The sequence below is a fragment of the Leptonychotes weddellii genome, chromosome 12, assembly GCF_054177405.1.
Source record: "Leptonychotes weddellii isolate Sample4059 chromosome 12, ASM5417740v2, whole genome shotgun sequence".
In the NCBI taxonomy this organism is placed as follows: domain Eukaryota; kingdom Metazoa; phylum Chordata; class Mammalia; order Carnivora; family Phocidae; genus Leptonychotes; species Leptonychotes weddellii.
The window spans coordinates 66470932-66488256 of NC_138380.1; the positions used below are offsets into that span (position 1 = coordinate 66470932).

Here is a 17325-nt window from a genome sequence, read left to right on the forward strand (position 1 = left end):
ACTTTTCTTACCAATAGGATTGCTGTGAGAGGGTAGTATGAGATGGTAGTTTTGTAAAGCGGTGCTTGGCATTTAATAAGTACTCAGGTAAATGGTCAGGATTATCTTTATCTTTATTATTGTGTTATCTATCCATCGTATCCTGAGTAATGACACAAGAAAGGTCAAGACTTTAATGGAAAGCTGCTCATGATAATCACCAGTATAACTTAATCACCCCCAAAGCCGTGGCTATGAAAACATATCTTAAAATCCTTTAAACCTTTCAGTCTTTTTTTTTTTAGCCTTCAGAAACTCTTCAAGATTTAAACGTGAATTTTTATATTGTCTATAAAGTTTATAGCCTTAAAAATTACACGTAACAAACTTCGTAAAAATTTCACTTCACCTCCCAGCATTTCTCTCATTTGTAGAATGAGCTGGTTGGTCGGTGATTTCTAAGGTTCCTTAACCGGTTCAAACATCCGACATTTGACTGAATGACATTTCTGGTGGTACAAATAAAAAGAAACAGAAAAACTAGATTGGGCATGGAAGCACTTGATGTAAATCATAGCCAAAGGAACCAAGCTTTTTTGAAAGAGAATTGAGCATTTCTAGTAACTATTTCCTCACTTATGTTTATTCTTCCACTTTCCTCATCCTAGGTTCCTTGAAACTGCCCTGAGGTCACCTACACTGTGGTCAAGGTCTGTGGACACTTTCCTGTCCTCATCTTGCTGTACTTAATCTCTAGTATTTTACCCTATTGACCACTCTCCCCTCCTTGTAACTCCCTTGCCTCGACTTCAGCATTCTTTTTTTCTTTTATCTTTACAGCTACTCATTGGTATTTTTAGAGCTCCTCTCAGACCTTACAACTAGAGGTGGGTTCAGTAGGTCTAAGGTTGCTATTACTCCAGGAGAGTGTAAAGGGTGTGTCAAGTGTATTAACGTCAGCTAAATTGCTGTTGCACATTCTGAGTATACCACATCAAAAGGAGAGACTGAAATCACTTGAATAAACACAATGGAATTCTGTGAGAACGGCACCCAAATATAGTATAGTAATGGAGAGCTGACAACTGGATGATTTGGTTATCCTTTGTGTGTTGAGCCTGGCATCTCAGAAGGAAAGATGCAGAGGAGGGACTGTGAAGAAAAATTTTCCACTTAAAGCAGAGCTTATTTGGTGGTTATCAACTGACTATTGTGTTTCAGCACAATAGGCTGATTCTGATAAGGGTCCATAAACCTCAGTGACTGGAAAGTGACACTCTCCTCATTGGACTTAATTGCACTTTCCTGACACACAAGCACAAGGATATTTACTTTACTTCAATTGTTTACAAACCTGTATATTCATTCTGTCCTATATCCAGAGCACCAGTTTCCAATGCTTAATTAGCATAACTCCCATGAGCTTCCCCTTTCTAGCACTTAAAAACTCTTCTCCGTCTCAGTGAAATCAGTGAAATTCTTCATAGAAATGGGTTGCCTTACCTGGGAAGTTAAAAGATCCCAATTTTGTGTTTTTTTGTTTTTTTTGTTTTTAGCTCTAATGGTATTTGTTTTACTCTGAGAGTGAGAGGCAACCAGGTGAGAAACAACCAACACTCCACATTCAAGCCATCTTGAATGAATTATTTGTTGTTTTACAAAGCTACCAAGCTTTTTCCTGCCTTACCTTTGCATATGTTGTACATGGGACTGTCTGCAGATGTTTAGCTCCCTATGAAACTCAGCTCATGTGACTTTGGGGGGGGAACCTTCTTTACATCCTCTGTTAGATGCCACTTTGTCATATGGTTTTGTACTCACCACATACTTAGTGGTATTTATTGACTCAGCTGCCCAACCCCTTCCTACTAGAGACTTTTGAAAGCAAGGAGAACCTCTTATCCAGATTTGCACCCCAAACCCTCAGCACAGTATCTAGAGTAGTGTTTCTCAAAATTTAGCATGCATCAGAATCATCTGGAAAGCTAATTAAAACCAACACCTGAGCCCCATCTCCAGAGTCAGCTTCAGTTAAGTCTGGGGTCCAAGGGTTTGCACGTGTAACAAGTTACTGGGTGATGTTTTGCTCCTGGTCTGGCGAATGGTACTCAGTAAATGTTCATTAAATTATAAATTCGTTTTTAAATTTGATTTGAAGCCAAATTAAAGCATTTCATAAGCTATCCAGAGTAAGGTAAACACTAAGTCCTTGTTACTCAAAATGGGGTCCTTGAACTATCTACATAGGCATTACCTAGGTGCTTGTTAGGGATGTGTAAGTTCTGGCCCCAGGAGAGACTGAGTGAAGCAGAATCTCCATTTTAACTAGATTGTCAGGTGATTAGTATGCACATTAAAATTGAGAAGCACTGGTCTAGTGTGTATGTGCTTGTGTTTTCATTAGTAGTATTTTGGAGTTTTTTTTTAAGATTTTAATTATCTATTTGAGAGAGAGAGACAGAGCATAAGTGGGGTTTAGAGGGAGAGGGAGAAGCACACACTCCACCGAGTGGGGAGCCCTTCATGGGGCTCAGTCCCACGTCCCGGAGATCATAACTTGAGCCAAAGGCAGATGCCCAACCGACTTAACTTTTTGGTAAATGCACCAATTAGGCTTTTAAAAAGCTTTCAGTGGGGGCACCTGGGTGGCTCAGTTGGTTAAGTGACTCTTGGTTTTAGCTCCGGTCATGATCTTGTGGTTGTGGGATGGAGCTCGATGTTGGGCTTTGTGCTACTGTGGAGTCTGCTTCAGATTCTCTCTCCCTCTTCCTCTCTCTCACTTTCTCTCAGGTTCTCTCTCCCTCTTCCTCCCCCTTAAAAAAAAAAAAAAAAGCCTTAAGTGTTTGAATTAGGTAGTGGATTTAAGTTTAATCATTATTCATGGAACCTTCTTTAATACAGATTTCTGAAGGCTCTAAGTCAGGAGCACAGGACATTTTCCAGACACCAGAACACAAAAGGATGTAAAGGTAAAATGGCTAACTACTGGAATGGTAAATTATTTCAACAAAAGATAATAGTAAAGAAACATATGAGAATTAAAATTAGAGAATAGAAATGCTTCACTCTGATAACAATTTTGTAGAATTTAACATCTTTGTTAAGTTAAAATTGCAATTTCTTAAAAGCTGTAGATTGAAGATTAGACATTTTAATGATATGTTGACGTATATACATTTATTTTTTATTTTATTTAAATTCAGTTAGCCAACATATATTACATCATGAGTTCCAGATTTTTAACTTTTAAAATAAAGTATATTTTTAACATAAGTGTAATATTAAGAAATAACATTGTCCTTCTGATATTTTTTCTGATACTTGTTTGCACACTGCCTAATTAGCAATGTTTAGTAAAATTATAATTATGCATTAGTACAACTTAAGAATGTTTCTATTAAGTATTTTAGATTACATATGAATTTTGTAGTCTCTAAACTCATGCCAGATGTTCCAAATGTTCAAGCAAATGTTATTCCTTTGTGAGTCAGAGTAATCTATTTTAAACAGAGAATTTTTATAGCACATAAGAAAATGTAATTAGAGTATAGTCTTAGTAGATTAGCTTTAGGGGAATTATGTAACAGGAAGAATACATATAAAGCTGGAATTTCATCTACTTTAGTGTTTTAAAAAATCTTTCAGGTTGATTGTTACAGAAACAAAGCCTAAGAGAGAAAGAAAAGTAATTGCTTCTTTCCAACAGAATCATTAGTTCAAATCTGGGAGTAAGAAGTACATGCAACAGAAAACAAAAGTAAAAGAACAGCCACCTCTGAAGTCAACCATTCTAATAAAAAATGTACTAATAATCCAAATTGCAAGTGATTTTTTAAACAGGAATGTGGAGGAGCTATTCATGCTTAATGGAGAAACTAAATCAATGGTAATATGTAAATGAAACAAATTTATGGAGCACTTCTTTACCTGATCAAAGCTTCAGTCCCATGACATAGGAATATTCCATGAAATGAAAATGCTCTCAAGCTTTTAAAACTAAAAACTATTGTATTTACATGGTGGGAGGTTAGAGGTAGTACCCCCAGGATAGAACCGTCTTTATTGTGGAGCAGGATTAAACAGATAAGTTTATTCCAATAACATTAATTATTCAAGGTCTATAACTGACTTGACCTGCTCTGATTCCATAGGTTCTATATTAATTTGCTAGGGGTGCCAAAATAAATACCACAGACTAGGTGGCTTACACAACAGAAATTTTATTTCCTCACAATCTGGAGGCTAGAACTCCATGATTAAAATGTCCAAGATTGGTTTCATTCTTGAGGCCTCTCTCCTTGGCTTATAGATGGCCATTTTCTCCTTTTGTCATAACATGGTCTTCCCTCTCTGTCTTTATCTCCTCTTCTTTTAAGGACGCCAGTCATCCTTGGATTAGGGCCTACCCATATGAACTCATTTTAACTTAATTACCTTTTTTTTAAAGATTTTTTATTTATTTATTTGAGAGAGAGAGAATGAGAGAGAGAGAGCACATGAGAGGGGGGAGGGGCAGAGGGAGAAGCAGACTCCCTGCCGAGCAGGGAGCCCGATGCGGGACTCGATCCTGGGTCTCCAGGATCATGACCTGAGCCGAAGGCAGTCGCTTAACCAACTGAGCCACCCAGGCGCCCAACTTAATTACCTCTTTAAAGGCCCTATGAATTAATATGAATTCTAGGGAGATATAATTCAGTCTGTAACAAATCCCAGCATACTTTGGTTTATAATATAAATTCTTATAAAGAACAAATTAAAGAATATAATATGCTTAGTTAAGGCAACACTGCTATCCTTACCTGTAGGACATTGATTATTTCTCACAGTGGTGATAAACGGCTATTCTGATTTAACAATCACTGTACATTTGATCAACGTGAATCTGCCCTTGGGAGATGTATCCACTCTGAGCTCTCAACCGATCTGAATTTTGAGCCTGAGTGCCTGACTTTGTCAAAATCATCATTTATGTCATGTTTCATTTTCTATTTGAAGAATCCACTACCAAAGTTAATTTGCCAGCCTAGGTTCCCTAGAGCCTACCATAAACAAATGACAAACATTTACCTGCTGCCAATTTAATTGGTGGCACTCTCTCTGGGAAGCAGGTCAGGAAAAGGTAGAAGTGGAGGCTGGCAAATATAGGTGTTACTGAGCTGGCCATAGCTTTGGAACAAATGCAGTTTAATTAACTGCTCAGTCTTTTATGATATTTTCATGGAGGCCTTAAGAATTACTGCACTAAGGAACAGCTTATCTGGGGGAAAGGAAGGGAGAATTTATGCACCAGCTCCCTCTTGTGCTACATCTCTATGGTCAAAGATTACCCTCAGGTCGTGTTGCCAGATTTAGCAAACACAAACAAAAAAAGTCCCATGCAATATTTGTAATAGAGTTACATAAAAAATTATTCATTGTTTGTCTGCATTTCATAATAACTGAGTGTCCTGTATTTTACCTGGCAACCCTACTCTCAGGACATTAATACCCATGCATTTCCTGGCAGCTGCGGGGCAAGCTAGAGCTTCCCCAGATCCCGTGCACAGGCACCAATGTCCGTTTCTCCTCAACACAGTGTTGCGACGGTGGTGATGGTGGCCAGCAGGCAAGGCAAGAGGTAGAGACAATGATGGGGAGGGGTGTGGGCAGGAGGATGCAGGCACAGCCGCATGAAGGTAGGGTGATAAATAACATAATTTTCTCTAAAGATGAGTCAGCATTCATTATCTCATTAGTATCTGTGGAATCATCCTGCATTAGACACTGGGAATATACTAGTGAATAAGATACAGTTTTTTGCTATCAGGGAGCTTAGAAAATATAGCTTGACTATTATATGTTGAGCCCTGGTTTAAAGATACTTAATGAATGCTAGTAAAATGAAATAAATTTTTTTTTTTAAAGATTTTATTTATTTGACAGAGACACAGCGAGAGAGGGAACACAAGCAGGGGGAGTGGGAGAGGGAGAAGCAGGCTTCCCGCGGAGCAGGGAGCCTGATGCGGGGCTCGATCCCAGGTCCCTGGGATCATGACCTGAGCCGAAGGCAGACACTTAACCGAATGAGCCACCCCAGGTGCCCCGAAATAAAATTTTTTAAAGTCTTTTTTTTAAGTACTCTCTGAACCCAATGTGGGGCTCAAGCTTACAATCCCGAGATTAAGAGTTGCATGCTCCACGGACTAAGCCAGCCAGGTGCCCCTGAAATAATTTTTAAAATACTACCTCATTCGGTGGGTATTTTCCTAAATGACTATCTTGGCAAAAACAAACAAAGAAAACCTCCAAAACCCCAAAACTATTACATGTATTGCTTTCTAGATACTTCTACAAAGAAATAGATGGTCTCCATCAAATATTGAAATAATTATTCAGTAAGAAAGAAAAATCCATTTGTATATAACATTTCAAAAAAGAAGTTAAAACACATTAAATAACACTTTTTATTTAGATGTTCATAAGGCATATCTATGAGAATGATATAAAAACATGGCATGTAATTTGATAGCAATATTTTGGAGATTACAGAGTTTTAACAAATACCCATTACACAGTTATAAAGAAGACGGTATTTTTCCAAGCAGATACAAAATATCTAATGAAAGATCAAGGCAAGAAAATGAGTATAATTAACAGTGGAAAATCAATTCTAATGTGAATCGCACATTATCCTTTAAAAACTTTTAAAGGTAAGATTTACTGCAATCTAGTTCATTCAAACAGTGTTAAACAGTATCACGACAAAGAACTGAAGGCCAGAATGGATTTGTTTTGACTTCATATAAAGAAACCCAAATATACAGCAGGTCAAATATAGGAAAAGGGAGTCGAATAGTGAAGGAGTCAAGATCTTTCTAGTTTCTAACTGGCATTCCTTCGGGTGTGGCCTTGGTCCTCTTGGACATTTGCCAGGCCTCCTGTTGTATCCACAATTCCGGCAGCAAGATGGAGGAATGAGATAAAGAACACATGCTGCTTTTCTTTGAAGAGACTTCTAAGAAGTTACTCATACGTCCCCCTACATCTCACTGGCCAACCCTCAGTCCCATTGGGACACCTAATTGCAAGGGCAGTTGAGTAATGTGATGGGCAGCAGCTTTTCAAGAAGTAGGGTAACCAGACATTGGGAGACAACTTCCAGTTCCTCTGCAGGCTGGATACCTGCAAAGCTATGAAGGACCTTCAAGGAAAATCTTAAGAGGATACGTCCTTGAAGCTGGCAATTTGAAAATCATACAAAAGCACCTGTTTTGGTGATTTAATTTAGCCTATCCAGCCACTGGGAGAATCCTATATGTATAGCCTGCCCTAATTTTGGATGACTGCATGATGGAAGGCCAATGATTTGGAAAATTAAAAAAATATCAGTATGTATGTGTGTTAGGCTGAACTAAATATTGTTTTGGACAGAATCTCTGAATATTAGCACTTTATAATTTTCTTGCATTAAAAAAATTGAAGAACCCATTCATTCCTGTAAAATTCACTGTTCAAAGGTAAGAACAGACTGTGTTTCCACGAAAATCAGTACAGGTTCATTTAGAGCAATTACATATACTGAATATTTACTTATGAACAATTGAGGGTGGAGCATCTATCTCCTTTTCATGACAACACATCACAAGTAGAAATCGTAACACGACTGAGGCATGTTATACTATGTGTAGCAATACTTTAGATCAGGAATTCACAAAATAATTTCAACACCAAATTTTAGGCTGTTTGAATACTTATTTCAAAACAGAGATTCTATAGACTGACACAGGTTCAATGTTTAAAGTATTCCTAAAGAAATAGTTATGAGTTACATTTATGGGTACTTCATTTAAAATATCACATAAGAAACCTGCCATTTCACAAATAAACCTCTATTTGGGGGCAAAACTCTTCGTACAGAATTTATTATGAAACAGTTTAATGGCAAAAGGCAATTAAAAACAATTAAAAACAATTAAAATTTTATCATATTATGTAAGAGATAAACAATACAAAAATCGGATATGATATATATTTTTTTAAAGATTTTATTTATTTATTTATTTGAGAGAGAGAATGAGAGAGAGAGAGAGAGAGCACATGAGAGGGGGGAGGGTCAGAGGGAGAAGCAGACCCCCTGCTGAGCAGGGAGCCCGATGCGGGACTCGATCCCGGGACTCCAGGATCATGACCTGAGCCGAAGGCAGTCGCTTAACCAACTGAGCCACCCAGGCGCCCCGGATATGATATATTCTTGAAGCCCTTTTACACAAATAATTTTCATAATTTGTAAGCATGAATATACCTTAAATTACTATTATCAAATTAATTTTGAAAGTAAAATTCCTTAATCAAGTCAAGATTAGGCTAATTTATAAGAAATTAATCAGGTAGCTTAATACTGGAGCTCACTAGCCAATCCTGTATGTAGCACAAAATAATTATCTCCAATAAATACCTATAAATATAATTTCTTCATACTTTAAAATATTTTAAAATTTAAATAAAAATCTCTACATGTAGACAATCTGGGCTAAATTTCCATATATGCTTTGAAAAATATATGTTAGCATGAATATAATCTTATTTAAACATGGTTTTAAATATTCTTAATAGAGGAGACATATGAAATCTGCACACAAACGCTAAATAGCATGATTCAGCCCATGATTATTTTCCTCTTAGGAAAAAATTACTTAGTTTTTTTGCATAGGATTAAGACTGGGTATATTTTCTACATTCTTATAATTTTCTCAGGGGCACTTCTCAAAATACACATCAGGAAACAAACCGCACTACTTGAAAGTTCCCACCACTTTCTCATACCTAGCAAGAGCAGAATTCAGTCCTACTTCTGAGGCCAGAGTAATGACTTAAAAAAAAGTGATTATGAGAAATAATGAGTAAGAAAAATAATCTGGTAGAAAATGGTAAAATAAAGCAATTAAAAGTCAATTAAATAAACAAAAGTCAGTATTTCTGTATTTTTAGAAAGGCTTTTAAACATTTAGAATTATAATGAATATATTACATTTATTCTAAAACTTCAAAATTATTTCATCTTTGTAGTACTAAAAAGGAGATATTATCATTTGAAACAAAAGCTACATCCTATATACATTTTCATAAATTTTGTTTTTATTTTCACATTTTCAAAGGCCCCATTTATCTGTAGTAGTGATAATGTTATTTATAAATGATTATTTTTTTTTCAAAGATTTTATTTATTTATGAGAGAGAGAATGAGAGAGAGAGAGCATATGAGAGGGGGGAGGGTCAGAGGGAGAAGCAGACTCCCTGCCGAGCAGGGAGCCTGATATGGGACTCAATCCCGGGACTCCAGGATCATGACCTGAGCCGAAGGCAGTCGCTTAACCAACTGAGCCACCCAGGCGCCCTTGATAATGTTATTTATATTATTGGCTACTTAATATACACATGCAACAATATAATTCAATAGTCATCTAACTTTTAAGAATATTTCATTGTATTTTTACATTAACTGGTGAAAGCATGGTCTTGAGAGTGAAACTTGAGGAGCAAATATTGAAAATATGCTGTTAATTTCAGTAATGCCCTACAACAGTTTATGGGTATTTCCCTTTAAAAGTTATCACCCAACTGAATTCCTACTAAGAACTAGCAAGTAAGTGATTATCAAGAGGGAAAGAACAGAATTAAAATAAAGAAAATGGAGAGCTCAATTAAGAAGTACAAGATACTTAAAATTCACCAAGAAGAGAACACCAGAGAATCATGAGTGATTTACCAAATTGACAGGGTGCAGCAGTAGGGAAAGAGCCAATGGTGGGAAAGGTAGCTTCCACTAAATAAAACTCCTTCTATGGATGCCTGGGTGGCTCACCCGGTTAAGGGTCCGACTCCTGATCTTGGCTCAGGTCGTGAGATCAAGCCCCCCATTGGGCCCCTGGGTGTGCAGCCAGCTTAAGATTCTCTCTCTCCCTCTGCCCCCACACCAAAACTCCTTTTATTGTGGCTGCATTCAGTAGTACCTCAGTGGGTAAGTTTAGAAAAGTAATAATTTCAGGATATATAATTACATAATGCATACTTGTATCTTATCTGCAACTTTCTAGTTTAATAAGGAAAGAACAAATGGGAAAAAAATGTTGGGCATTCTAATCAAGGTTTGAACAAAATGCAGTTTTAATGTGGAATGTCAGCACTAAAAAATTTTATGAATAATATGTATGATTATTATATCTCGAGTAGATTTATAATTAACCACTTTTCTTTTTTTAAAAAAAATATTTTATTTATTTATTTGACGAGAGACACAGTGAGAGAGGGAACACAAGCAGGGGGAGTGGGACAGGGAGAAGCAGGCCTCCCGCGGAGCAGGGAGCCCGATGTGGGGCGCAATCCCAGGACCCTGGGATCATGACCTGAGCAGAAGGCAGACACTTAATGACTGAGCCACCCAGGCGCCCCTAACCACTTTTCTTAATATCCTTAATGCTTGCAAACTGGTCCCTACTGAATGGTTGAACAGGCAGGAGGACTTCTCTGGAAGAGAAAAAACTCTACAGGGATTTTTAAAGATTCTGTAGGACCTCAGCCATTCATTAAAACTGCTATGGTCCTATCTCTCCTGGAGTCCCTCACTGCATAGGGAATCGTATTGGACCGCCATGGGTCTCCAAGGTCATGTCCCAGGCAAGATCCTCTTGCAAGGTAAGGAACTGTAGTTTATCCCACAAGCAATCATAAATATATGACTGTAATATTTTCATAAATTTTTGATACCCACAACACACTGTAAAGAATGTCAATGCCTTTACTGACCAAAGAGGAAGCATCCAGATTGGCATCATGGTAACGCATGGGGACGGAGCAGGGACCATCAGCCTGGCGGTTAAAACTGGAGCCTCTGAAATAGGACTGCCTCGACTTGAATGCTGGCTCTGCCTCTTACTAACTGCATGACCTTGGGCAAATTACTCTTCTAACCTTCTGTTTTCTCATACGTAAAATGAGGATAGTAACTACCTCTGTCGTGGACTTGTTATAAATATCAACATGGGATAATATAAGTAAAGTGCTTAGAACAGTGCCTGGCATGTTACCATCCCTCAGTGAACATCAGTAAAATCTTATAGCAGATAAAAGTGGGGTCTGACCAACGTGCAACAACATAGATCAGCTGACAAACAACTATTGGTGGGTAAATTTCACACCTTCCCTCTAAGTGGAAACAACTGTAAGATTCCCAGGCTTGGTACCATATTAGAAAAATCACTTTTGGAAGCCAAATATCATGGTCTTCTCCCTAACTAACATAATAACAGGCAAATGAAACTGCTCTGTAACAAGATAAGGAATAAAATCTTTCATGAGGTACATATTATCAGTATGCATTTCATGTCTCCATTGCATTTCAAATATAATTTCAGATTCGATTTTTTTTTTTAATTTGTGTTTGTTCACAGATCACACTGGTTCATATAATTAATTACATTCTTCAAAATCGATCTTATGAGAAAAATATAGGAATGTTACCATTTACCCTTACCTAGATGCTAATGTAATGTGACCTTTCTTAAAGTTAATGTGTGATTATGCATTTCTATTTCTTGAGCTGGATAACAATGAAAACCTTAGGTAAGCTTCAGAAAAAAAAAAAAAACACATATCCATTAAATTACACTAAAACTTAAAATTCTGCTGGTTTTTTTTAACATTATGTTGTATCTATATTATTAACCAGAAATATCTTTGCCTGATTATGGAATACAGTTTGTTAAAATAACAAGAGTGTTATGGTTGTGCAAAACAAAATGGACAAGCTGACAACAAAAATTCATATTGCCAAAATACGACATCTGTGAAAATTAATTTCAAGAAACTCCTACCACTAATTTGGTTGAGATCTTACTGGACAGATTTCAGCCCACATCAATTTGACAGTGCACTTGCAAATGACATAAAGAAAGTCATAAAAACAATGGCATGAGTGGAACTCTACATGGCATCAATGAAGCACCATTTATCATCACATTACTGTAACCCTCTCCGGTGAGAGATGAGGGACTGCTCCTCCAATACCTTCTTCTAGAAATTGGCTCTTTTCCCAGCCTTTTTTAATTCTCTTTAGCTTTCGGCTTACACATGGAAGGAGTAAAATGATCTTACCCAGAATTACAATTGAGGGCAAAACAAGAGCAAGAACGAAGTTTGGTGGGGTGTAAAACCGGTAGTACTCTTCTTCAAAAGCTCGTTTCCATCCATAAATTAAAACATGGAAAGTACTTATGAGCAGAGCGACATATCCAAGTGTAGACTTGGGTAGAGGAGGAAGAAAAAGAAACAGAGAATAAGGAACAAATTATTCAAACTCATAAATTAACCTGTCCAGCTACACCATACTTACAGTGTGCGTTAAAACTACTTTATCTTAAATTATTGAGCTACTCTTTGTTCTCTACTGAATTAAACAATTTTAATATTTCCATAAATTTCATATATATTTATTTATGTGTTTGCACATCTTATTTTATACAAATAAAGCCACACTGCATATAGTTTAATACTGATTATTATATCAAGAACCTTTTCCTTATGTCATTAAATATGAAAACATGACTCAAATGCTATGTAATATTCTATTGAATGGATGTGTTATAAATTACTTAATCATTCCTTTTTTGTTGATCATGTACTGTTTCCAACTTTCCTCCACTATAAGCCCTTTTCTGTATTTTGGTTTATTCCCTTAGAACTTATTTCTAATAGGGGGATTACTGGTCAAAACATCTGGGTTTTCCTTAAGAGTACTGATGAAAACTGCAGAACTTCTTTACAAAGGTTATCCACATTTCCACCAGTTATGTGTATTAAAAAATATGTGTATATATGTATATATATTCACATATATATATACATATATAATAAAATTAAGTGCTGAAAAGCATTCTCATTGGGTATACGCTCCCCCCACACCCTGCCCCACATATATATACTAGCTGGAGGTAAATATGAAAAATCTTATAGTATTAGCATGTAATATGAATAACATTTCAAACATGTGGTTTTATTGACCACATTAAATGAAATTATTAAGAGTACTTCCATTAAGCGGTTCGTAGGTGAAAATCTAAAAGGTCAGCATTCTGGGCTCCCTAAATTACTACGTTTGATCGCTTACTTTGAGAAATGGTCTCTGTAACATTACATCAGTCTAATGATGTAATGTCTAACTTCACTGGGAAAGGCTCAACTCTCTAGCAGAAAGCTGTTCTGTTTTGCAGTTACTCATCTCAATTTAATGATCACTTGCACCCATCTAACACCTTTTATCAGAGGGCCTTCTATTTCTATTCAGGTGTGATTAAACTGACAGTTGGAAAAGTATTTATGTTTTCTTTCCTTCAAGAAGGAAAAATGAATTCAGATAGGGAGATGCCCTTAACTTGAATGAGCTCTTTAGATGACTTGGGGGGAAAAAAAAAAAGCTCAAGCACATAGACAAACAAAACAAAACAGAATTGAGTGTACCACCAAATGAGAGTCACCCAACTATTTGGATACAACCAATACTGACTTTGTGATAATATAGGTGGGGTCTAAATTTGAGTTACATATTTTATAAATATGTACATTTCTTAAGTAACTCTTACTGGAGAAGGTGAATGTTTATTAAAGAACACAGAGCCGTTTTGAAACCCTTTTGTATATACTCATAGACACATATATACAACTAACACACGAAATACATATACGAACAGGATTCATAAGGGTGGTTGCTTGTTGCAATCCATCAGCCCAGTCACCTAATTTGCCACTATTTGTGTCTGTGTGTTTACACACACATTTCTTGTACAATATTCAGACTGACCTCCCCACCTGAATTCAAATTAATGAGATTTTTCTAGACGGATCAGAGTGACTCAAAATATAAAGAAATTCTTCACTCATTGGTCAAGTAACAAACTGACTTTTGGCGCTGAACTTGATCTAAGCTTACCCATCCCCCACCTTCATTTTTTTTCTTTTTAAAACAAACTTTATCCATAACACAGTAGGCAGGGCTATCAAAGTCTTCTAGTAGAATACTGTACTGGTCTTTTGCTTGCTAAACCAGAATGGTCCTAGGCTGGCTTCCAGCAATTTTCGTTCCTTGAGCTAGATACATAAATGCAGCCCCAAAGGCATTCTTTTAAAAAAAAGCATATTTAAAATTAAACTGTACTTAACACTTAAATTCTATGCCGCCCAACCTCTCACCAAAAAAACCCACGTACCTGAATAAAACTGAATTCCCTCCAGTTTAAAGCATTGCTCACTGACGGGATAGAGGTGACTGCCAGGAGGGACAGTAAGCCAAGGCTCATTATGCCAAAGGAGATATACATTTCAATTCTCCAAACTTCTTCCTCGTTCCAAGAGTTTTCAATATTTGCATGAACCTAATGAGAGTAAATGTGAATTTCCTCTATTTGGCAGAATATTCACAGATTCGGCACAGTTCACTCTTGGCATAAGAATACATCATATATAGACATATTTAAGCTGTATTTTTTCAATTTAACAGACTGGGATGGAGAACCTATTACCGGATGGTATTGTGCCAGATGTGGGGAAAAGAGAAGGGAGAGTTAAATAAAAGGAGGACTAAGAGTCTCTCTTTCCTTGCATACATGCGAGGGGGTGGGTAAATCTGCCACCTACGCTGTCATACATCACAGTTACAGGGAGTCTGGAGTCCCAAGACCAGGAATGCCAAGTGGTTGGTTCCAAGGTGACATAAAAAAAGTACTGGCAGTTAGACTTAGTTTTGAGGTACTTTTCTAAGTTGGTTTAAACTCGGTTGACTATTTTGGGTACATCCTGGCTTTAGATCAACTTAGAATCCAGGAAGAGAATTTCTAAATTATGTATCTCTTTTTCTCACTTGAAGAATATTTGTATGTAATTTATTTCTTTTTTCTTACTTTCTTTTCCTCAGGAAGCTGAGATTTCCCTATGGATAAAGTGAGACTGAACGCAAACATTTATTCTCTTGAATTGCCTCACTGCTATGCTTTTCCAACTGTCCTATTGCCTCATTCTTCTATAGTACTTTTCCAAATGTCTTTTCCTTACATTGATAATACATATATAATCAGGTCAGACTTGATTAACTCTGAATGTGTGGTATTCTCTATAGGGACTACTTTCAGAATTGTCTGTTTACATGTAAACAATATAATTAGAGTATAAATCAAAGGTTGGACTCCCTGGGCTAAAGCTTTGATTTAAATAACTATCGATTCATGGATAACAGATTCTAACTTAACATAGTTTAACTCTGTCCAGTTCCAGTTAACCAAACAAACTTGGAATTTAAAAAAAAAGAAAAGTTAGTTCTGAGCCTTAGGCCCCTGGAACAATCATACCAACATCCCGAAAAAAGCCACAGAGCTCCTCTGTGGAAAAAGGCTCTTATTATCTTGTTTGATGTCTACACAACAATACAGAACAGCAACATACCTCGGTAGACCCAGAGCTTACAACCTGCACCTACCCGGCCTCCCAGTTCATTCATTCGTCCCACAGATAGACTTCGTGAGCACCTTACTAGGTGCCAGGCACAGTTCTAGGCATTAGGCATCTATCAGTGAACAAAGCAGACAAAGGTCCCTCCTCTCATGAACTTACATTCCGATGAACTTACTTGCTGATAAAGTCATGTTGAGAAACAAGTGTCTCTCTGACCTTCTCACTGGTAAGCAGTTTATTGTACATACAATAAACAAGGAAAACATAAAGTGTATCAGGAGGTGGTAAACGCTATTGAAAAAAGTGAAAGTAGAGCAGAGTAGAAGGGCCTCAGGGAGGGGGAAGGTAAGGGCTGAGGCAGAAGGAGCTTGAAGAATTTAAGATGGTGTCCAGGCTCGGCCTCCGTGAGGGGCTGAGATCTGTGCAAACAACTCCATGCCCAGTGAGGGGGCTGGTGGAGCAGTTATCAAAGCCTTCGTATTCAGTTAAGAGAAGAAGGGTTTTACAGAGACAATGGCTTAAAGAACATCAATTTACTAATTTTTTTCACATTATTTTAGGTTGAAACTGTTGAAATAGGCCTAAGTACCAAGCGCTACATACTTGGATCATGATGCCTTGGTTCCTTATGAAATGCAAAAGCTCCCATTTGTTTTGGTGCAGTGTCCTCGCTGTCACTGGTAAATGCTACATCAAACAGCATCAGTGAAACCCCTCATGTTACATTTGCTGAATGGGAATCACTGAGGAAACTCATACTCGGCTCCATCATCAAGCTCCTTGCATGAAGCTTTGTGAGATTTTCGTTCAGAGCTGAGTGCTATAAAGGTTCGCGTCAGGAACTAAAGCTTCACCTGAGTGATTTCCTCCTCTTTTTGATAACAAAAGCCTTGTATATGTATGCCTCCTGATCTTGGCTTCCTATTCTGTTTTGTATTTTCAGTGGTTCTAATTTTATCGCATATGTTTACTGAGAATTGCCTTATCATTTCACAGAACACGGCCAAATTAAACATTGAAATAACTGTTTAATGCTAAAAGCAATCATTGCAGTCATAACAAAAAAAAAAGGAATGAAAAAACCTACTAACCCTTTATTTCTGTTCTTATTCTTCAAAGAAAGGGATAGCAGCAGCTTTTAGCCTAAATGATTTTGAATCGGCCACATAATTCTTATACAGAAACACTGTATAAAGAACAAATTCTTTCCCCTCCCTAAATATGCCAAAATTTCCATCACAAGGTCTGTAAAATTTGACACTATTTTAAATCTCACATTTTACAGATTATACTGATAAGGTATTTTACTAGTATCTGATGAATAACAAGCATGTTCCATACCTGCTGATAAGCCATGTTGAGAAACAAGTACCGCTCTGACCTTCTCATTGGTAAGCAGAGGCTGTAGGCAACATGGACCGAAGCGAAGAAAAAACTTAGTAATCCAAGCTGCTTTCTGCACTGTAACCAGGTCTCCAACCAAGGTGGAAATTTCCTATACTTGGTGCCGTAATAAAGCTGATAAGCAGCTCCCAGGAGACCTGCTAGGTATACCAGGGACAGCAAAGTAATGGCAACTATGGGCAAGGTTTTATTCACAATCTCAATAGGAATCTTGTAAAAATCACTCTGCTGGTTTCTAGCATATGGATGTATCACATCTCTGATGAAGGAATAAAGAAAGAAAAACGTGGCTAGGCTAATGGCGGCTACCACTGGCCCTCTCCAGAGAGTAAAGAGTCGCAGGGGTAAATTTTCAATCTCCCTGGCTGATGATAATGATCCCAAGTCAACAGGAATGAAATTCAGCTGACGGGCAAGTTCAATAACCTGTTGTCGAGCTTGAATATTGTTGCTGCATATATAGACCTG

At 37.2% G+C, this 17325-nt stretch overlaps 1 protein-coding gene across 1 annotated transcript in view; it reads right to left on the reverse strand.

Moving 5' to 3' along the window:
- Nucleotides 1–6398: 6398 nt before the first annotated feature.
- STEAP2 (STEAP2 metalloreductase) overlaps nt 6399–17325 on the reverse strand; it is a 19804-nt gene continuing 8877 nt past the window's right edge. The window contains exons 3-5 of the mRNA XM_031030444.2: nt 16795–17322; nt 14217–14381; nt 6399–12256 (exon numbers count right to left, since the gene is read on the reverse strand). Of these exons, the coding sequence (XP_030886304.1) occupies nt 11969–12256; nt 14217–14381; nt 16795–17322 (981 nt within the window). The 3' untranslated portion in view covers nt 6399–11968. The remainder of the gene's footprint in view (nt 12257–14216; nt 14382–16794; nt 17323–17325) is intronic.